Source organism: Schistocerca serialis, chromosome 2 (assembly GCF_023864345.2).
Source record: "Schistocerca serialis cubense isolate TAMUIC-IGC-003099 chromosome 2, iqSchSeri2.2, whole genome shotgun sequence".
Taxonomy (NCBI): Eukaryota; Metazoa; Arthropoda; class Insecta; order Orthoptera; family Acrididae; genus Schistocerca; species Schistocerca serialis.
Window position 1 is genome coordinate 495113368 of NC_064639.1, and position 23102 is coordinate 495136469.

The following is a 23102-nucleotide window of genomic DNA, read 5'->3' on the forward strand; positions in this document are numbered from 1 at the left end:
CGAAAGCGCTTAGCTTCGGTGATCTGACGGGAACCGATGTTTCCACTGCGGGAAGGGCGTTGCCATTCGTTCACAGGATTTTCGTAACAATAATCTGTCCTTTGAAAAAGACGCTTATCTCAGTGGATTTCCCCATCTGCAGACCATATCTTCGCTAGGGTGATCCGCCATCCGTCTCTGCTGCACTTACATACTTTTCATGGTGCGTTAAGTGCCCGCAACGACACAAGGCAGCGTCCAACGACACGGTGGGCAGAGGTCACAGTGTTTTGCCTGATGAGTGTAGTACTGGCACAAGGAATGATTAAAGCTACAAAACAGTTTAAGTAGTTAGATCGATTATCCATTCCTCGGGAATCAGATTTGGAATGCAGGATCCAGCAGGCAAGAGGAGCAAATTAAAATGTTAAATGGAGTTCAGTGGAACTAAGCAACATCAAAAGAAACAAGGAAGAGGATTCTGCAAACAGTAGTGGAAAGAATACTGACATACGGTGCAGAAGGATGGGTCCTAGGGGAGCGGCAGAGAAGCAGAATACAGGCAATAGAGATGGCTGGAAGAAGGAAGTCAGCAAGGATACCCAGGTAATAGCGGGGAAAAAGTGAGGAGGTAATGGATATGGAACAACCAGTCGTGCAAAGGGCTGAGAATAGAGCTCTTCAATTGTATGGCCATTTACGGCGAATGGAGCAAGAACGATGGCCAAAAGCAGTCTTGATGGCCGAGATTAACGTGGATGGCACTAGTACTTGGAATGACGATGAAGAGAGATATGAAAGAGGAAGACTGCCACGGTCGCAGGGCAGCTGCTGAAGAGTGGAGAAGCTCTTAAAAGTGAAGTACAGTTTTGTATTTTGCAGAACTGCAAGGTTTCGTGGAACATACTTGCAAAAACGCTGGCGTTTGTGGGATTGGATACTATCCAGGGTTGGCCAACGAGTCGTTGCGGATTCCGACGGAGTCGCCAGCGGCGCATTTTCTTGCATCACCGAAAGCAGAACCCTTGGCGCTTCGCCAGTCCGCCGGCTTAGGTCCTAAATAAAGAACACAGTGCGTTTCGCGGCTGAATTTCGTCTCACACCCTACTGGGAGTCCAATTTAAATTGATTATTCGACTTTAGTTCAATACTTAAGATCCCGGGACGAAATCTGTAAGGAAAGATTGCACTTATCTGTGCTGTTATTGACGCATTTTTTCAGGAAAAAAGTTATTATGTAATTGTATTAATTAAAGAAAGAGTAGAATCCCAGGAATGAAAACAATCTGAGCAAAGACACCTAAAAGAAACCTGTACGAATTAGCAACGAAGTTATAGAACAAGATAATGAGCTTCGGTATATAGGGTAGTTGAAGACAACTGGGTTGCCAGCAAGAGAAGTTAATGGAAGAGTAAAAAGTGAGCAGAAGCGTTTGTGGTAAATTAAATGAGATTTTCAAAACTAAGCTTTCAGTGTACAAAATATTTTGTGTGAGCTGTAGTCGACAGCTCCAGTATATTTAAATACCCAGAATACGTAGAAGTTAACACAACCAGAAGGTTTTTACCAAACATGTCGTCATTGTCGTATATACTCACGAAGCAAAGTTTACAAGGCGAAATTCGTGGAGTAAAAAAAATGTAAACTTCTTACTGTTACAACGAATTAAACACTAAAAAAATTCGACAACTTCCGTGACATTCTCATCGCATTGTAAGACCCCCTACTGGTTCTTTACGATTTTACCCGACTGAAAGTGCCGTCCCTGATTCTTGATCGTCTCTACATTATTTACTGCCTTTAATACGGTTTCAAAATATATTTTGTTGGCTGAGCCGTGACCAATGCAGTCCCGTTTTCCCTATTACGGGAATCCAAGTACGTTGTGAGCATTATGAGAGATAGTGTGGCATGTGGAGGTCAGGATCGGTCCAGGGAGCGTGCATGGATAGCCAAATGGTTTAAGGCGACCGCTCGCAAAAGTCGGGACATCCGAATTCGAGTCCCCCACCGCCACGAATTTTCACGTGCGCTGTATGTAATACAGCTGATGTCAAAGAATTCGCAATCGGCGAATAAATTTCGTGAAGTTTAAGACTGTGTTGTCAATAGAGAGCAGACAGAGCCAATCGAGATATATAAAACCCAGCCTGTCATTTATTACTGGTTCTCGCTATCCGCATATTGTTTTCTTGTATTTAAATCATGACATAGTTCTGTCATTCCCTTCTCTCTTTTCAATGTGCAGTATGTGTTAATGTTGTAGTTGAATTTGACTGATATACAAATATACAATGCGATTTTATAAGTGGTCATACTAATGCCAGCTAACATCCTCATTATGTACATGAAGGGCTGGGGCTTTTGGTCCTTTCCATCCCCTTGAGAACTGGTCAACCCATCTCTTCATCGGGCTTCCTAAAGAGATTTTACCTCCTGATTTACATTCTTTTATTGTTTTTGTGATTGTTGCATGTGACATATGGTATTTTGTTACTGTGGCAGTTACGTTTTGCGAATTCATTTCAGCTCGAAGGTAATTATTTCTTTTTTTATCCCTAAAAGTATATCCAGCGATAGATCTAGGAAAGTACATCTCATATATTTCTCTTATCTTTTCGTCTCTCTTCTTAAGAGTCCAGTTTTCGCATACACAGAGCAGCACAGGTATAGCCAAACCTTAGAGAACTTCAGTAGGCTACCCTTGCGGATTTTTTTTCCTAACACCCAGTGTGTGGTTGGATACAAATAGTTAAGTAGATCCATCTTATTTTGTATTTAATTATTTGCCCTATATGTAATAATGCACCCTAAATAGTTAAATGTATTCACTTGCTCTATGATCTGTTGAAATCAGAGACCATATTTGTTATACACTTGCATATCAACTACAATGTGAAGGCATGATTAGTAACTGTATTTTGTATTTTAACCAGACAAAGAGATGTGACTGAAACTGATTTTACTGCTGTGCTTTTATATTAAGTTTCACTGGATTCTTACATTATTACGACTTTAATTAGAAGATGAGACCATTTTACGACAAGAAGCTATGTCAGTATATTATTTTGTAAATAAGTGTATTTCAAATGTCAAATGTCAAGGAACAGCTGGAAATTCGTTCACCATTGTACTGTAATATAAGGATTGACTAAAAGTGATCTTTTATACTGTACTTTCAAACAAGATACAATGTTATACACAATCTGTAACTGTAATATGAGGAAGTTAGCCTATGTATTGCTGTGTAATTTGTATCATTTCAATCTAATCTCCCAGGGGTTGACTAGTGCATCTAATAATATTCCGTTGGTTAAAAATCCTGTCACATGAGAGGTGGCATGCCACTCTCTCACTTTAACTGCACTGTTGGTCAGATAAATATTCATATTTTAGGTCATGATCTCGGTGTTTCTCAGTAGAGCATTTGGTATGTGTGGTTTACGACTCTTTTACATCAGGAAATTGCAGGCAGAGTGTTCATATAACTGAATATGTAGCCTGTAGAGAGCTTTTACCCAAGGAGCTGTAGCGGAGGTGACAGGGAACAGCGAGAAAGATGGACTGTGGGCCACAAATGTTGTGTCCAGCGACCTGGCTGTGCGAGTGATTCGGAGAAGAAGCGCTCCGTGAATTATATCTGAAAAGGGACCTCGGGCTATGGCACTCCACTGTTCCCACTTAGGGTAGAAGCAAGAGGGAGCCAGTTAGCAAAACATTCTTCCTGGACCGGGTGACAGACCATCGCAAAGGCGGCCAGTTGGCGGAAAGTGGGTGGAGGAAGCCATTTAAGAGAGATTGCTGTAAACTGAACTTTTGTGTAACTGGTGGAATGGTCATAAAATACAAGCATTCCCATATATGAACAGAGCGGCTGGTGCACATGTTTAGTCGAGGCAAGATTGTAACTCCCCTGACACCAGGAAGTGGCGAGGTTCGTTTAGTGAGCAGCAAAAACAAATGTTTCATGGCCATAACTGTCTGGGAAGCTTAACAGCCTCCTTTCAGAAACTGGAAATGGTTGGCCTGGAAATATTAGACCTCTCCATAAAAGAGGAACTTTGGTCCCGTACAGGTAGACGTTTTTTGCCGAAATGTGGCTATGCTTGCCGTGAGAATGACGGCATCGTGGTCTAAAATCTTTTTTCAGAAAAGAGAGATTTTGAACAGCTGATTGGCTCCTCTAAGGACATGCAAACTAGAGCCTTGCTCTCCCAGCGTGGAAACCGTAGTGCCACCAGGCCAGCAGAACAGTCAAGAGGTGAGATTCAATGACTAGAGGATAGTTTGGTTTGTACAGTGTGGAGGCGGGTTTTTTCTGCTAATTCGGCTCCCGTACTGGGGCTTGGTGGAAAGTGATTGTGATTCTTTACCTTCTTCATCTTCTGGTCCTCCTCTGGTGGAGAATTTCAGGTCTTTCCCTAGTGGGTAAGACTTGTGGTGGCCTAAGTGCAATGGCAGTTTCTAACTATACCGGCAGTGGAACTGCATATCATCTCAGACATATTATGTGTCACGAGGCTAAACTTATTCGTCCTGAGTTGGCCGTCTGACGTTCGACAATTCTGGCATATACTGCCGTGTCTGTGAATCAAATTGGTTTGGCCAAACCAGCAAACACCCCAAAGAAGACTTTACCAATCAAACACCATTCATTTTCTGATTTGCGTTTGTCATTTTTTTGTAAGATTTGTCAGCTCTTTGTAAGTATGAAATGATTAATAAAAACTTATTTTGTAAACTTAAATACACTACTGATGTGGAAATTCTTCTGACTGTCATATAATCAAACTACAGTGAATGCACAACTGTATCTTGAGTCTCGCCTTTCATCTACCACGAGATTTTTCATCAAGGTTCCACCATTCTTCAAACAATCCGATCAAACTGCACTCAAATTTCATAGGAAAGCAAAGCCGACAGATAACAGACTAATCAAGGTGTTGGGTGGTTATATTTATCACAACTCCAAAACTAAGAGGCCTGACCTGCTACGCAGAAGGTAACTGTATTGAAAGTAAACAAATAAAACTACCTCTAAAGATATAAGGCATTCCAAAAATGAAGACAATACATACTACACTTACAGGTATCGGGAGGAAAATCCCAAAAGGTAAATAGACCTTGACATCGCACAAGACATGATGTTCTATGATGTGAGGAAGTCATGAGAGGTGGCATCGTAACTGCCGTGTGCTTCACGTCTGCTGTGCACGAGCTACGTTAATTTAAGTATTAACTGTATTTTTCTTACTTGTCACTTCTTCTTCCGTGTGTTTTTGCTTTTAGGAAGCTTTAATTGTCGAGTGCTAGTAATAGTGTTCCATAGATTTCGTGTTTGTTTTGAATACAGTCAGAGAGAGTCCCTTTAGTCAACCATAGAGCCAGTAGTGCTAGTGTTTGTTTTCAATACAGTCCAGAGACAGGTAGTGCTATTTTGTTGTTTTCTACAAGAAGTGTAGTCAACTATCAGCCGCCTTTAGTGAATTAGCAGTCTAGTTAAAAGTTGATTAACTCTCTACAGTAAAGCGATTTCTTAGGATGGATAGGATATGTGACTGCTGTGTACGGACGCAGGAGGAGCTGGCTACTGTTCGCAAACAGCTGAACATGTTGATGGCCGCAGTCAGCCGTTTTCAGGCTGCTGCCTCGGAGTGTAGCGGCAGTGGGGAGTCTGGTGCGTCGCATGGTACACCTCAGGTGTTACATGCTTCACCCACTGTCCCTTCGCGGGTACCGGGCACGGTTGGGCCACCCTCTCCCCAAGGGGAGTGGCGGGTTCAGCGGCGTTCGCGGCGCACGAGGCGGAGGGTCAATGAGGAAGCTGGCCGTGTGGCATCACCCGCTCTGCCTGTGAGTGGACATGTGGCCGCTCCTTCAGCAAGGTCCGAGCAGGCACACGGGGGGAGGGGATTATTAGTTATTGGGAGCTCCAACGATAGGCGGGTGATGGAGCCCCTTAGGGAAATTGCGGAAAGGTTGGGGAACGAGGCCAGAGTTCACTCTGTCTGCTTGCCGGGGGATTTCATCCGAGATGTGGAGGAGGCCCTGCCGGCGGCGATAGAGAGCACTGGGTGCACCCGACTGCAAATTGTTGCTCATGTCAGCACCAATGACTCCTGCCGTCTGGCTTCAGAGGCCATCCTCAGTTCGTACAGGCGGTTGGCGGAAAGTCTCACTCGCGGGGTGGAATCTGAGCTAACTATTTGTAGTATCGTTCCCAGAACCGATCGCGGTCCTCTGGTTTGGAGCCGAGTGGAAGGCTTAAACCAGAGGCTCAGACGATTCTGCGGAGATTTGGGGTGCAAATTTCTCGACCTCCACTATCGGGTGGAGAAATGTAGGGTCCCCCTGAATAGGTCAGGCGTGTACTACACGCCAGAAGCGGCTACAAGGGTAGCGGAGTACGTGTGGAGTGCACATGTGGGTTTTTTAGGTTAGAGAATTCCCTCCCTAGGTCCGACAAGACGCCTCCTGAGATGTGGCAAGGCAGAAGTAGGCAAAATGCAACAGGGAACACAATATTAAAGTGCTAATAGTAAACTGCAGGAGGGTCTATAGAAAGGTCCCAGAACTGCTCCCATTAATAAACGGTCACAATGCCCATATATTACTAGGGACAGAAAGTTGGCTGAAACCAGACGTAAACAGTAATGAAATCCTAAACTCAGATTGGAATGTATACCGCAAAGATAGACTGGACAGTGAAGGGGGAGGCGTGTTTATAGCGATGAGAAGTGCAATAGTATCGAAGGAAATCGACGGAGATCTGAAATGTGAAATAATTCGGGTGAAGGTCACGGTTAAAGCAGGCTCAGACATGGTAATTGGATGCCTCTATAGGCCCCCTGGCTCAGCATCTGTTGTGGCTGAGCACCTGAAGGATAATTTGGAAAATATTTCGAGTAGATTTCCCCACCATGTTATAGTTCTGGGTGGAGATTTTAATTTGCCGGATATAGACTGGGAGACTCGAACGTTCATAACGGGTGGCAGGGACAAAGAATCCAGTGAAATTTTTTTAAGCGCTTTATCTGAAAACTACCTTGAGCAGTTAAACAGAGAACCGACTCGTGGCGATAACATACTAGACCTTCTGGTGACAAACAGACCCGAACTATTTGAAACAGTTAACGCAGAACAGGGAATCAGCGATCATAAAGCGATTACTGCATCGATGATTTCAGCGGTAAATAGAAACATTAAAAAAGGTAGGAAGATTTTTCTGTTTAGCAAAAGTGACAAAAAGCAGATTACAGAGTACCTGACGGCTCAACACGAAAGTTTTGTCTCAAGTACAGATAGTGTTGAGGATCGGCGGACAAAGTTCAAAACCATCGTACAATATGCGTTAGATGAGTATGTGCCAAGCAAGATCGTAAGAGATGGAAAAGAGCCACCGTGGTACAACAACCGAGTTAGAAAACTGCTGCGGAAGCAAAGGGAACTTCACAGCAAACATAAACATAGCCAAAGCCTTGCAGACAAACAAAAATTACGCGAAGCGAAATGAAGTGTGAGGAGGTCTATGCGAGAGGCGTTCAATGAATTCGAAAGTAAAGTTCTATGTACTGACTTGACAGAAAATCCTAAGAAATTTTGGTCTTATGTCAAAGCGGTAGGTGCATCAAAACAAAATGTCCAGACACTCTGTGACCCAAATGGTACTGAAACAGAGGATAACAGACTAAAGGCCGAAATACTAAATGTCTTTTTCCAAAGCTGTTTCACAGAGGAAGACTGCACTGTAGTTCCTTCTCTAGATTGTCGCACAGATGACGATATGGTAGATATCGACATAGACGACAGAGCGATAGAGAAACAATTAAAATCGCTCAAAAGAGGAAAGGTCGCTGGACCTGATGGAATACCAGTTCGATTTTACACAGAGTACACGAAGGAACTAGCCCCCCTTCTTGCAGTGGTGTACCGTAAGTCTCTAGAAGAGCGTAGCGTTCCGAAGGATTGGAAAAGGGCACAGGTCATCCTCGTTTTCAAGAAGGGAAGTCGAACAGATGTGCAGAACTATAGACCTATATCTCTAACGTCGATCAGTTATAGAATTTTGGAACACGTATTGTGTTCGAGTATAATAACTTTTCTGGAGACTAGAAATCTACTCTGTAGGAATCAGCGTGGGTTTCGAAAAAGACGGTCGTGTGAAACCCAGCTCGCGCTATTCGTCCACGAGACTCAGAGAGCCATGGGCACGGGTTCACAGGTAGATGCCATGTTTCTTGACTTCCGCAAGGCGTTCGATACAGTTCCCCACAGTCGTTTAATGAACAAAGTAAGAGCATATGGACTACCAGACCAATTGTGTGATTGGATTGAAGAGTTCCTAGACAACAGAACGCAGCATGTCATTCTCAATGGAGAGAAGTCTTCCGAAGTAAGAGTGATTTCAGGTGTGCCGCAGGGGAGTGTCGTAGGACTGTTGCTATTCACAATATACTTAAATGACCTTGTGGATGACATCGGAAGTTCACTGAGGCTTTTTGCGGATGATGCTGTGGTATATCGAGAGGTTGTAACAATGGAAAATTGTACTGAAATGCAGGAGGATCTGCAGCAAATTGACGCATGGTGCAGGGAATGGCAATTTAATCTCAATGTAGACAAATGTAATGTGCTGCGAATACATAGAAAGATAGATGCCTTATCATTTAGCTACAAAATAGCAGGTCAGCAACTGGAAGCAGTTAATTCCATAAATTATCTGGGAGTACGTATTAGGAGTGATTTAAAATGGAATGATCATATAAAGTTGATCGTTGGTAAAGCAGATGCCAGACTGAGATTCATTGGAAGAATCCTAAGGAAATGCAATCCGAAAACAAAGGAAGTAAGTTACAGTACGCTTGTTTGCCCACTGCTTGAATACTGCTCAGCAGTGTGGGATCCGTACCAGATAGGATTGATAGATAGAGATAGAGAAGATCCAACGGAGAGCAGCGCGCTTCATTACAGGATCATTTAGTAATCGCGAAAGCGTTACGGAGATGATAGATAAACTCCAGTGGAAGACTCTGCAGGAGAGACGCTCAGTAGCTCGGTACGGGCTTTTGTTGAAGTTTCGAGAACATACCTTCACCGAAGAGTCAAGCAGTATATTGCTCACTCCTACGTACATCTCGTGAAGAGACCATGAGGATAAAATCAGAGAGATTAGAGCCCAGACAGAAGCATACCGACAATCCTTCTTTCCACGAACAATACGAGGCTGGAATAGAAGGGAGAACCGATAGATGTACTCAAGGTACCCTCCGCCACACACCGTCAGGTGGCTTGCGGAGTATGGATGTAGATGTTGTCATATGGGTTGTTGCAACTGGTGCTCAAGTGGCAACATTAATACCTAATGCAAGCAGTAATGTTAAGACGCAGACCAAGAGATGTGACAAGGTTTTATCATTATAACAGAAAGATTTTCATATTTTTTTATTTGAAGGAGTGCGCGTTGTAAGCTTCACTGCTAAAGCAAAGCTTCTTGAGTATTTATGGTAAGATAATTGGTGACGTTTGCTAAAACCTTCTGGCTATTCTAATCATATGTATTCTGTATATACTATGGCGTGGATGCATGCAGTACTTTGGTTTGAAAGCGTGTCATATAATAATGGTACCATCTCCTAAGGCAAGCTGGCCCACAACTGTTGCAACTGATCCTTTATATCCTGGACACTGGCACTGAAACAGGGTTGTCGACGAGCTTGGGTCACTCATGTTCTATCAGAGACCGATATAGGGCTCTTGCTGGGCGCAGGAGTACCTCAACATCACGCAGGCAGTCCAAGCAGACACGTTACAAGCACAGACGAGCATTTTCCTGTCGAAAAATGCCACCACGAGAGGTTACACATGAGGTTACACATGAGGAAACTCGATTCATTGCTGAACACAATGCGATGTCAGTCATCAGTTGTCCATGCTTCCCAGTTATGGCACCAGACTAAGAGCGCCCGTTTGTGATGTGGTGTTACCGACAGCCCGCTCATGGGATGGTAATTCCCTGTTCCAGCTTGCTGCTAGTCTTTGACCAATGGTGCGGGATGACACAGAAAGTTGCAAGGAGTCCATTATTTGCATTTTTAGTGCGGAAAAGCATTCAGAAACTAGATTTGCTCGATGAGCAATAGAGAGACACACGCTGAGTGTCCGTAGAAAATACGCGAAAGAAAACAAATGGATCAGAGAATAGACTGGAGGGTACGACGTACTTATGCTGCAGTGACAATGAAATGACAGTGGGCATCAGAAGTAGGCAGAAGTAGGGAGGGTGGGTGCATCATCGAAGTTCTCTGCTGGATTTAAGAGGTAAGAAAATAGAGAGAAGCCAACACAATTGAAGCTGGGTCGATGGCTTTAGGAAAAAATGTGGGAGCTAAATGGTCGCGTGCAAATGAAGGCCATGCATGGGATTTAGATGAGGTCTTTATCAAGTAGTGGACATCAAGTGACAATTGGTGATGTTGACGATAGTGACGTTGATAATTTTCTTTTGTTCAGTACCTTGAACACGGCGATTCAATTCAGGATATCCACAACTATAGTAATTATTTCGAACCGTATTATAGCACCAGCTGCAATTTTATTTTCTTAACATCACGATCAGTTTCAGCAGACTGTGTACATGCACGACCATCTGCAAAAGGCCTTGATGGCTGAAACGCACCATTGTGTTAAAAAAAATTCCATCTGGTGCTGTAGCTTGATTCTAATGTTGATAATTCTTTACATCATTCTTGTTTATATTGCTACAGAGAGAAATCAATATCCATGATTCAAAGTTCGCCACATGATCATTGTTGCTTCAGAACAGCTACAAGAGTGTTACTGTCGTGTCTCCAGTAATGTATGTGCGATTTATTTCGGCAAAGAGCCGTGTACTTTGATATGTGATTAAACCGCCGAATGGAGAACGAGGGATAAGAAGCCATAGGGTTCTTCCCAGGGTAAAAGGCTACGGCAACATGATCTGTAGATGTCTGTTTGAGGACGCAAACTTGTCACAACCATCTTTGACTCCTAGCACTCTTGCCACAAGCCAGTCTGCACGTAAAACGCAGCTCTGTGGTTGATAGTAGCCTATTCATCTTCTCATACTTCGCTCCTGTCACGCCACACCACCAGAAGTCGCCAACAAACTACATGGTCCTACCAATGTGATGACTGACGAATGGGGGGATGTCTGGTGCTGCTCCCTGCAGCCAATAGCTGTGCCACACTCATTGGCACACCCATGTGCATGGTTCCTAGAACTTCCCACACGCTGCATCACACAGTAACAAGCAACAACTCCCATCCACCTCCTTGAATAGAGAATACACTGTGTGTGTTGAGTGCCAGTGTGGCACTCAGCATCAGCATGTGAAGTCTTGCTCTGTACAATTAAATATTAGGTCTATGACATACAAACCTGTGCCATGTCGAGATTGTTGGCATTGTCTTCCGCAACCGATAGTTTGTTTCAAAGATTTATGTCACGTACTTCTTGCAAGATTTTCATGTAATTATTTCTTTTAATCGTACATTCTTGTCTTGCTTATGTTATTCAGTAGTGTATGTCTTATTGGACATATGACAATCCTCTGTGACACATAGATCCACCGCTTCTCTGGTGACATTTGTCTTCCTTTTTGTTTTGTTTGTGTGATTTCACTGTAGCCTGATAAACATACATGAACAATGATACATTCACGTGTTCACTTCGTCATAATTGTACATTTTCAACACTTTCAATCTTGTAGAAATTCTCGCACAAATACCTTGGGATTTCATGTTGTTGCTTTCAGCATAGACATTTATTGTTGTCATGATGTACATCATCTGAACAATCTAATTACTCGTTTGGTAATGTGTTTCGCCATTTTCCATATTGACTTTCATTTGTTCTGATTTTATCACTTGTGTTTACTTATGGTTTGTAAAATGTTGCATTGCATGTCATGTACAGTAACACTGATGACATCTTCTAAATGTGTTTGAGTGCAGAATGTATGTCTCCTCTCACATGTTTTAAGAGTGAAAGTCAACTTAATGGACCTTACGTCATGTCAACATTTCGTCTGACCGTTGTTATTTTTGCTCATGTAGATGGAATGTACGAAGTTACTAGGTATATTTTAAAGATAAATCGTTGTAATGCATTACTTTACTTTTGGATTGTATGGTTGTGTTTGTACTGGACATAAGTCTCTGTTTTCGGCTGTCTGATATATGAGTCAGGGATGATTGCAAGGACTGTGTGAATTCCCACTAAAATAGACAAAGTCCAATTTAATTTAGTTTTATGAGCAAAATCGGTATAGTTTTTTACGTTCGACTGAGAAACTTGTCATATCTGTGAAGACATTTACGTGGAAATTCGAAACAGTAAATAGAGGAAAGTGATATTTCCACTCGCGAATACTGATGTCGGTGATGTAACAGATTCCAAATCACCCGTATAATTTAGAAAGTCAAATAAGGTGTTTTTCATATCTAGAAAACCAGCAAACATGTCTTCCACCTGCTAGATGCACACACCACAATCGATCTTCTCTCAACTAAATAAAGACGTCAAATACGATGAAGCAGATTAATTAATTGATCAATTTAATTAAGTAGTCAATCAAACTGATAAGAGTGAGATGAGCTATTCCAATAACTCAGACCTAAAAGCAGCGAGGGGGAGGGGGTGGGTTGGAGGTTTCCTGAGGGGAGAGGGGAGTGGGAGGAGGTGAGGGAACGAAGGGTTATGTGCCTGTCAATCAAAAGGAAGGATCCTTTTAGCAGAACAATAGGTTAAGTACCTGTCAATCAAAGGAGAACAACAGGTTTGCCGCTGAGTATATACTTGCCCCTGATGTAGGCAACCTGCACTAACAAAATGAATTGGCGACCGCTTTGACCCACTATTGATGAGGTCATCAATACCCTTTCTTTAAATAAATACAGACGATTCTGGTGAAAATCTATTGAAAAATGACAATGAATTTCGAACCATGTCGTATCCTCAAACACTTATTGAAAATACGAATCTGCAATTGTGAGATTCATAAAAGAGCAACCATAAAAGTCAGACAAAACACAGCAGAACAACTAAATACAACCAAGGACAAAAAATCAGTAGAGGCGAAGTTAAAGATGACTATGGCTGGATGACTAATTAGAAATAATAGGTGACTGAGCCACTCTGCGACATTTAAAAATCTCAGAGACAATATTTCGGGAAGAAGTCCTGACATCATATAAAACCTTAAAACACGAACTACATTCTCCTCAGTATTAAAAAAGAGGGTGTGTCCTGTGGCAAGCCCAGACCTGTCCTCATCTTATCATGTAGAACACACTCAATTAAAATATGTCTCATTGACAAGATGCTTCACCAATAAAAGAAGCGAACGCATATGGCAAAAAACAAACTGACTTCAGTTAATTGCATAGACAGAACACATCTCCACGAACATGAAAAATTGTTTAAGAGAGTGTTAAATAATAAGAAGATGCATAGAATGCGGTTATAACTCGCTCCTAGAGATCCAAATGATGAAGTAGAGTACTTTCCTATATGATACATCAACGATTTGGTTCATAAACACAATTTTTTTTTAAAAAAAACGCCTTTTCGAGAGCCCGTGGCAAGTGCAGCTATAGATGTTCATTGTAGTTTATAACATGCAGCTGATAAATCAAAATGTTTCATATATGTTGGTACAGTCTGAAAATATTATGGCGGGAATCTTTCATCTCTGTTAAAGATTCGATGGTACATAAATACTTGTGGCAAGCTAGAGTATAAAAACGATTGCTGCTAGTTTCATTCGCAGTAATTTAAGTTGTGCTCCTAGATTCCTATCTGACCACACTCTCGGAAATCGCAACGTATTCAGAAAAAAATTGTGAATTTTGTGAGAAGAAAAAGTATAAATGTCACTGTCAGTTGTTTCACGCACAGCAATTTCATCTTTCATTTTTTAAACGTATGGAATCACGAAATTGAAGTTGCTTGTTACTGAGAAAGCGCACTCTTATGTGTAAATAACAACGAACATCTCAGAAAAATGCTTAACTTTGACGATTAACGAAGTCTCAGAATGTGTTACAAACATGAAGAGGAATATATATATATATATATATATATATATATATATATATATATATATATATATATATATATATATATATATATATATATATATTGGTGTCTAACGGTATGCGAAAGCGACGATTTTCGATACGGCAGTTTGTTGTCTTACCAGCGTTCAGCGTTACTGTTACAACTCGCAAGCGCTCAACGCTCTATTTCATGTAACACTCCAGAAAGAGGCAGACTGACTCGGCTGCCGAATGATGCGGGCGTGAGAGGTAAATGCTTGAAATTTTGGAAGGTTTCCTCTAATAGGCTTCACAAAATTCCTTTGCATTGTTATTTAAAGGTTTTAAACGCATTTCAATAATTAATAAGTAAACCATTTGCGAAGAACGTATGCGAAGTCACTAGTAATTTCAGCTAACACTCAAGTGATATGCATAAATAGAGCCGATCTTTTGAAATTTAATGATTTTTTAAACTCTTACTTACGTAAAAGTAACAAGTAATTTGTGAGGATATTGACCGAAGCTGTTTTTTATGTTATAATCATTCACAGTGACACAATACAAACCATATTTCTAACAAAGGAAAATAGTCTATTATGAGCTCACTTTTCACCTGGACATGTCCTGGTGATTCTTCAGTAACACTGTCACTAAACCCGAAGCTAAAACCGCTCAATATGTTTAAAATAACAAATTCTAGGTGTAAATAAATCACACCGAAACCGACGAGAGGCCAATACCGAAACCCAAAACCTCTCGGAGCAACTGTCCAAAAATCGGCAGGAGGACCGATCGGTAACACGTCTCAGAAGCTTACTGAATAGGAACTTCGGATAAAGAGCCGAAAATGACGTCACTACTGAGGCTAACATACTGCACCGATCGGTATGAACGATATAGAATAGGTCCCCTGTCTAGCAGAAATTTTCAACTTCCCCATTGATATATTTAAATGCCCAATGGCAACTAATGTCTTTCTTTCTTTTGTATCGTGATCAAATGGGTTGCACGATCAAAAATGGTGTCTGTTCTTTCGGAGACGACTGAAAGAACTGTAGTATTTATCAATGGACCACCCTGTTTCTTTTGTTGCCTCTAGCGGCGTGCTACGGTACTGTGGCATGGGTGTGTGTGCCAGGACCATAGAAATGTATGTGATTTTTTTTAAAAAAATTGTTGTCTCGAGATGGTAATTTAGAATTCTTGACAACCCCTCAAAAAGCGTTTTCAGATGCATTACTATAATATATACTTTCTTTTTCCATGCGTGGCAGATGTGCCCCATCCCTTTGCTACACCCCTCCGTTACACCCTATACATTCCTCAACAAGCCATCAGCTCAAGGTGAGAAGCTAACAGCAGTGTCTCCGCAGTGTTCTCACTGACCTTCTCCTCGACGGCGATCTTACGGCAGTTCCACAGCAGCTCCAGGACGGCGACGAAGAAGGCCCCCAGCGTTCCGAAGGCGAGCACGAGGAAGACGCCGCCCACGTTGAGGATGCCCAGCTCCGCGCTGTCGACCGTGTTCACGTCAGAGGGGCACTCCTTGCCCTCGGGCGCTTTCCACCAGCGCGTCTTGAGCGCGCTCAGGTTGCCGCGCTCCTGCAGCTGCAGCACAGCACCGCTCACCGCTGTCCGGAACGGCGAGTCTGCACACCAGGAAGGGCAGGTCAGCGCGTGATGCCTACAGGCCGTGCGACGTAAATTTATGTCTCGTAGGTACGATGAGAGTAAATGAGAGAGAACTAGCGACTCATGTGGCTTGGCGCAAGCAGTTTCCTATTTGGCTTCGATATGTGCCTAAAGTGAACGCTTGTATATTGCCCAGATAGCAATGTTAATTGCAGAAGATATCAATGTTATCATGTCACAGTGGATGAAGAGCAGACAACAATGGACAGGAGGCTCTTCTGATGAATCACTTTGTGCTGCCACTTAGAGGCCTGAGTGCCCATCTAAGCAGTGACCGGAAGCTCCACAGTCATATCATCGCCAGGTGGAGGCTGTACACATCGTCATCATTACATGCTACTGGAAACTGGGTACCTGCCATGGAACTGGACTACAGACTAGTCAGTTTTGTGTTGATAACGACTTCGTGAGGACTTTACGACTTTCTGAGTAATGGAACTATACCTGTTCTACTCCAGATGAATATCAGGGGCCACTTCACTCAAGATAAGATAATGCTATGAATACTCTTCTGGCTGCACATGGGGTCTGGACCCCTGCACCGTCCTCCACACCTATAAATCTCTCATACGCCCTATACTCTGTTATGCCCATCCCTCCTGGATCGCCGCCCCTCCTACCTTCTAAAAATGTTCAAATGTATGTGAAATCTTATGGGACTTAACTGCTAAGGTCATCAGTCCCTAAGCTTACACACTACTTAACCTAAATTATCCTAAGGACAAACACACACACACCCATGCCCGAGGGAGGACTCGAACCTACGCCGGGATCCTACCTTCTACAAATCCCTTCAAATCCTGGAACGCCACGTGCTCTGCCTCGCCTATCGCATCCGCCTCCCCTCCCCCATGCAGATTCTCTATGACAATTCCTTTCCAACACCTCTTCCTGATGATGCCCTCATCCCCTCCATCTACCCCTTCTATCAACTTTCATCCTCCCCTTCCTCCTTCTGTGTTTTTCCTCCAGGACACCCTCTTTCCCTTCTCTCCCTTCTCTCCCTCCTCTCTTCCTCCCCCATCCCCCTCCCTGGGCTTCCACACTCCCCCCTACTCTCTCCCTTTTCCCTCCCTTCTTCTCTCCCACTGGAATCTACCACCTCCCCCTCTCCTCCTCCCTAATCTCGTCCCTCTGGCAAGCCCCCGGCTTTTTGGTGTGAATGGTCCATCTTCGTGTGCTGGAGATCGTTGCCAGTGTCATCGCGTCGGTGCTTCAGTGTCTCTCCGTTCGTGCTCCTCCCTTCATGTGTGTAAAGCCTGTCTTCTCCAATGTGTACAGTGATGAACGTTTTTTATCCAAACACTGCGCCCGTGTATGACTTAATTTATTTTACTATGTCTGTCTCCCGTTTTTATCCGCCATGTTTGTTTATTTCTCGGTCTTTCTGTTTACTGTATGTATTCTCTATGGCCGAAGAGCGGTGTAGATAGGCCGCTGCCGGCCTACCTTTATTGTAAAGGTATGAAAATAACAATAAAGAAAAAAATCTGATACTCCGCTCATGCCTGTCGAACTATTGTGTGTGGTACGCTCAAGCTCTCGGATGTAACCTGATATGGGTCCCTTACCCCACCCCCACTCCCCCTTCAGCAACTTACATCTGTAAGGGACTTATTTGTGAGCATTGTACCTCATTGATACTGCACTTCGTAAAATACTTCTCGATTAGTTAGATGGTGCCATACTGTAATACAACTAATGGTGGACAGCATGAAATTACCATATAGAGGAGGTGGAATAAGCCTGACACAATGCATGTACACGCATACCTTACAATGTATCATCCACTTGCTAACAGGTTCATAATTGCCTCAGCAATGCTGTACCAGATCTTACGCCATGTGTTTCTTGCTCGTTTCTGTATGATTGCTTTTCTCATTTTCTACGTAAAATAACACAATTTCAAAGCAATGGAAATTTCACCAATAAAAATTACTCATTTTTTCAAAAATGATTATTAATAAACCAAAAATTTTAGCACTACTGCTATGATTAGTTGATATTTAGGACTTTTACCCAGTTGTTAGTAAAAAAAGACGCCTTTTGTAAGCGATACCAAATAAACACTGACAAATATTCAGAGCTAAAATATTGGTACCGGTTTTAAGAGATAGGTTTTTCCCATTCCTAGATGGAGTCCCGTATTTAATATCTCCATAGTCTGTGTGAATCTCGCCATAAGTCCACAGCTCGTGGTCGTGCGGTAGCGTTCTCGCTTCCCACGCCCGGGTTCCCGGGTTCGATTCCCGGCGGGGTCGGGGATTTTCTCTGCCTCGTGATGACTGGGTGTTGTGTGATGTCCTTAGGTTAGTTAGATTTAAATAGTTCTAAGTTCTAGGGGACTGATGACCTAAGATGTTAAGTCCCATAGTGCTCAGAGCCATTTGAACTATTTTTTGAATCTCGCCATAGCACGCCGCTGTGCGGTGGCTCGGGGCTGTTGTTGCTGAGACGATCCGATGCTCTCAGATACAACCAGCCGCCTCTCCACAGGTTGAAGGCTGATAAAGTACCACCGAGAACTTCACAGCCCATGCAGGTATTTGCAACGGACAGCACTCAATACGCGTTAACTGCTAGAAACTGGCGGAAACATCCTGGGTATTTGATAAATGAGTGAAACAAAGAGAGAGAGAGAGAGAGAGAGAGAGAGAGAGAGAGAGAGAGAGAGAGAGAGAGAGAGAGAGTGGGGGAGGGGGGAGAAAGAGAGGGAGGGAGAGAGGAAGAGAAGAAGAGAAAGAAAGAGGAAGAGAGGAACCGAAGAAGAAGACCAAGAAGAAAGAAAGAAAGAGAGAGAGAGAGAGAGAGAGAGAGAGAGTAGTCGCTCGATAAGACCAACAGACCGTATCCTGTTGATGGGTGAAGCTGCAGGGGGACACAGAATGCAGCCAGTCTTAAAAAAAGCGATCTAAGAATATTTGTATTATACGAGAATAAAAATGTTCAAATGTTTGTGAATTCCTATGGGACCAAACTGCTGAGGCCATCGGTCCCTAGACTTCCACTCTACTTAAACTAACGTATGCTAAGAACAATACACAGACCCATGCCCAAGGGAGGACTCGAACCTCCGGCGGGAGGGGCCGTGCAATCCGTGACATGGTGCCTCTCACCCTGCGCGGCACATGAGAATAAAAAATGGCTCTGAGCACTATGGGACTTAACAGCTGTGGTCATCAGTCCCCTAGAACTTAGAACTACTTAAACCTAACTAACCTAAGGACATCACACACATCCATGCCCGAGGCAGGAACCGAGCGAGGTGGCGCAGTGGTTAGACACTGGACTCGCATTCGGGAGGACGACGGTTCAATCCCGCGTCCGGCCATCCAGATTTAGGTTTTCCGTGATTTCCCTAAATCACTCCAGGCAAATGCCGGGATGGTTCCTCTGAAAGGGCGCGGCCGACTTCCTTCACCATCCTTCCCTAATCCGATGAGACCGATGACCACGCTGTCTGGTCTCCTTCCCCAAACCAACCAACCAACCAACCCGAGGCAGGATTCGAACCTGCGACCGTAGCAGTCACACGGTTCCGGACTGCGCGCCTAGAACCGCGAGATCACCGCGGCCGGCACATGAGAATATTTCCAATAATAAGTCGTAATTAAAATCATGACATCACAAGGTGGCAACCGTCTATCAGTGTACCAGTACCTCATTATTTTCCTAAAAAGTCATTCCACAATTACGAATCTGGTGGGTAGCTACGAATTGCACATGACATCGAAGAATGGCTATAGATTCTCCTCCAACGCTGAAGACGAATGTACAGCCCAATAAAAAAAAAGGATGCACCACGAAGAAATTACGAAGGTCACTCCGAAAGAAATGCACACTATTTTTGTAAAAATATAGTTTTCATTCTGCATGTGTTCAAGTTTTACAGTATGTAGATACATCCTTCGCACTTGTTTTCAAACTTAGTTCAACCTGTTCCCGTGAGTGGCGCCGTCACAGTATGTCTTCAAGATGGCTGCTACACTTGTCGTTCGTCAGAAGCAACGTGCTGTAATAGAATTCCTGTGCTGTGGAAACGAGACAGTGGCCAACATCCACAAGAGGTTGAAAAAGGTGTATGGAGATGCTGCTGTCGATCGCAGTACAGTTAGTCGGTGGGCAAGCAGTTTACATGATGAAAGCGGGCACGGCAATGTTGAGGATTGTCCTCTCAGCAGCAGGCCTCGTACTGCACACACTCCAGACAATGTGCAGAGAGTTAACGAATTGGTGACTGCTGACAGACGCATCACAGTGAACGAATTGTCACGCTACGTTGGGATAGGGGAAGGAAGTGTTTGCAGAATACTGAAAGTGTTGGCGTTAAGAAAGGTTTGTGCCGGGTGGGTTCCTAGGATGGTGACAGTGGCTCACAAAGAAACAAGAAAAACGGTATGCAGCGAATTTTTGAAACAGTATGAGAATGGTGAAGATGAATTTCTTGGAATAACTTGACAGGTGATGAAACATGGCTCCATCATTTTTCACCAGAGACGAAGAGGCAATCAATGGAGTGGCATCATGCAAATTCACCCAATAAAGAAAAATTCAAAACCACACCTTCTGCTGGAAAAGTTATGGCTACGGTGTTTTTCGACTCCGAAGGACTCTTGCTTGTGGACATCAGCCAAGTGGAACCACCATAAATTCTGATGCATATGTCACGACACTGAAGAAACTTCAAGCTCGACTGAGTCGTGTTCGACCACATCGGCAAAAGCAGGATGTTTTGCTGTTGCACGACAATGCACGGCTACATGTCAGTCAAAAAACCATGGAAGCGATCACAAAACTCGGATGGACAACACTGAAACACCCGCCTTACAGTCCTGACCTGGCTCCATGTGACTATCATCTCTTTGGGAAACTGAAAGACTCTCTTCGTGGAACAAGGTTTGAAGATGATGACTCCCTTGTGCACGCTGCCAAACTGTGGCTCCAACGGGTTGGTCCAAAATTTTACTGTGTGGGTATACAGGCGCTGGTTCCAAGATGGCGTAAGGCAGTTGAGAGGGATGGAAATTGTGTGGAGAAATGAAAATGTTGTTCCTAAAGGATGTATCTACACACTGTAAAACATGTAGAATAGAAGATGGATTAAAAAAATAGTGTGCATTTCTTTTGGAGTGACCCTCGTATCTGAATGGGACGGAAATCTGTAGGCAAACAAATGATGCGATTCCGGAAAAATTGGATGATTTATTCAAGAGAGAGACCTTCACCATCCGAGCAAGTAAATAATGCGTTGGTCCATTTCTGGCCCTTATGAAAGCAGTTATGCTGCTTGGCATTGATTGATAGAGCTGTTGGATGCCCTCCCGAGAGATATCGCGCCAAATTCTGTCCAATTGGCGCGTTCGATCGTTAAAAGCCTGAGATGGTTGGAGGGTATTGCCTATAATAATCCAAACGTTCTCAGTTGGGAAGCGAGCTGACCAAGGTTAGTGTTTGCCAAGCACAAAGAGAAGCAGTAGAAACTGTTGCCGTGTGCGGGCGGGCATTATCTTGCCATGAAGGGCAACAAAAAGGAGAGAGGAGTATCGAGGACGTACCGCCATGCTGTAAAGGTGCCGCTGATGACAACCAGAGAGGTCCTGCTACGAAACGAAATAGCAGCCCAGACTATAACTCCTGGTTGTCGGGCCGAATGGAAGGTTGGTGGTATCCCACTGGTGTCCAGGGCGTCTCCAGACACGTCTTCACTGGTCATCAGGACTCATTAGAAGAAGGACTCATCACTGAAGTCAGTCTTAATCCAGTCAATGAGATTCTAGGCCGACGACGTGTCTGGAGGCGCCCCAAATAGTGGTGGGATACCAACGTGATTGTATGGATTAACGTTCCTAAAGTGATGTCGAACAGTTACTTTCTGACATCGACTGTTCCTTACTAACGGATTTCTCGCCATACTGGGAACATACTGGTCATTGGCCTATGCAACAAGAATTGCAGCAAATACTTTATTTAAAATAAATATCATCTTCTCGAAAACGAAAGATGAAAAAAATTTGCAAGTAGCTGGATGCGAACCCACGACCTTTCACAAGGCTGTCGACTACGCTACGGTTTTGACACGCTAAAGCGCCTGAGTTATATGGTATACATTCTATAACGGCTGTATCTGCAAATGTTATTATTCGGTATTTAGCTATGATAAACTGTACTAAAAAGATGGGCTTTTGATATATCATCAACGTGACACAGAATTGAAACGCCATACTTTCATAGCACCCTTGTTATAATAGTAAAATCATGAATATGGGAAGCTTTTAACTACCGGTATGTAGTTTCATTTTATTATAACAAATCGCACCTAAAACGATGCGTTTTCGAGACATCCTAAATGTTCTGATGGCTTGAAACAGCCTGTATTCATACCACCTACTCTACAATAAAAAACCAAATACGGAGTTAATTGTAAACAATATGGCGTCTTCTAAGCTATGCTAGCGACATAAAATCGATTTCGCGTCTAATTGGCCACATTCCTCTTGACGCGACGGAAGTCTAACAGCCAGATTCTTCATTCCAGGCTTCACATTGTAGTGGAATGTCGAATTCCATCCTGTGACGTCACTGGCTCCTCATCCACGTACGTTTTCACGTCCTGTGAGATGGTTCAAATGGCTCTGAACACTATGGCACTTAACTTCTGAGGTCATCAGAACTACTTAAACCTAACTAACCTAAGGACATCACGCACATCCATGCCCGAGGCAGGATTCGAACCTGCGACCGTAGCGGTCGCGCAGTTCCAGACTGAAGCGCCTAGAACCGCTTGGCCACACCGGCCGGCTCATAAATTAAAAACATAGTTTCGAATGGCGTTAATTGTTGTCAATATGTAGATGTTTACTTGGCAGATATCATACACTGTCCTCTTTTCATCTATTGACAGTCTGCCGGCAGGTGTGGCCGAGCGGTTCTAGGCGTTTCAGTGTGGAACCGCGCCACCGCAACGGTCGCATGTTCGAATCCTGCCGCGGGCATGGATGTGTGTGATTTCCTTAGGTTGGTTAGGTTTAATTAGTTCTAAGTTCTAGGCGACTGATGACCTCAGAAGTTAAGTCGCATAGTCCTCAGAGCCAACAGAAAACGACAATAGGTCGGACGAGAGCGACAATGGCGTCCCGGAGCGAGCGGAGAACTGCTGCAGGTAGCAGCCAAGATGAAACGAACGCTCTCAATCATGCAGCAACAGGGCACGCTGCGAGAGACGTCGTAATAATGAAAGTGAAGACAACTGACGCGATGGCAGCCACTCGCATCGTCCTGCAAATGGACGGTGGGGCAGCGGCGCAAAAACAGATAAACGCAGAGGAAAAATGTAATGTATAATCTGCAT

The 23102-nt window shown here is 43.6% G+C and overlaps 1 protein-coding gene across 1 annotated transcript in view; it reads right to left on the minus strand.

Annotated features, from left to right (window-relative positions):
• The window catches only part of LOC126457432 (glutamate receptor ionotropic, kainate 2-like), a 261933-nt gene that overhangs the window by 27572 nt on the left and 211259 nt on the right, over positions 1-23102 (minus strand). Inside the window, exon 16 of the mRNA XM_050093703.1 lies at positions 15449-15711. Coding sequence (XP_049949660.1) covers positions 15449-15711 — 263 coding nt within the window. The remainder of the gene's footprint in view (positions 1-15448; positions 15712-23102) is intronic.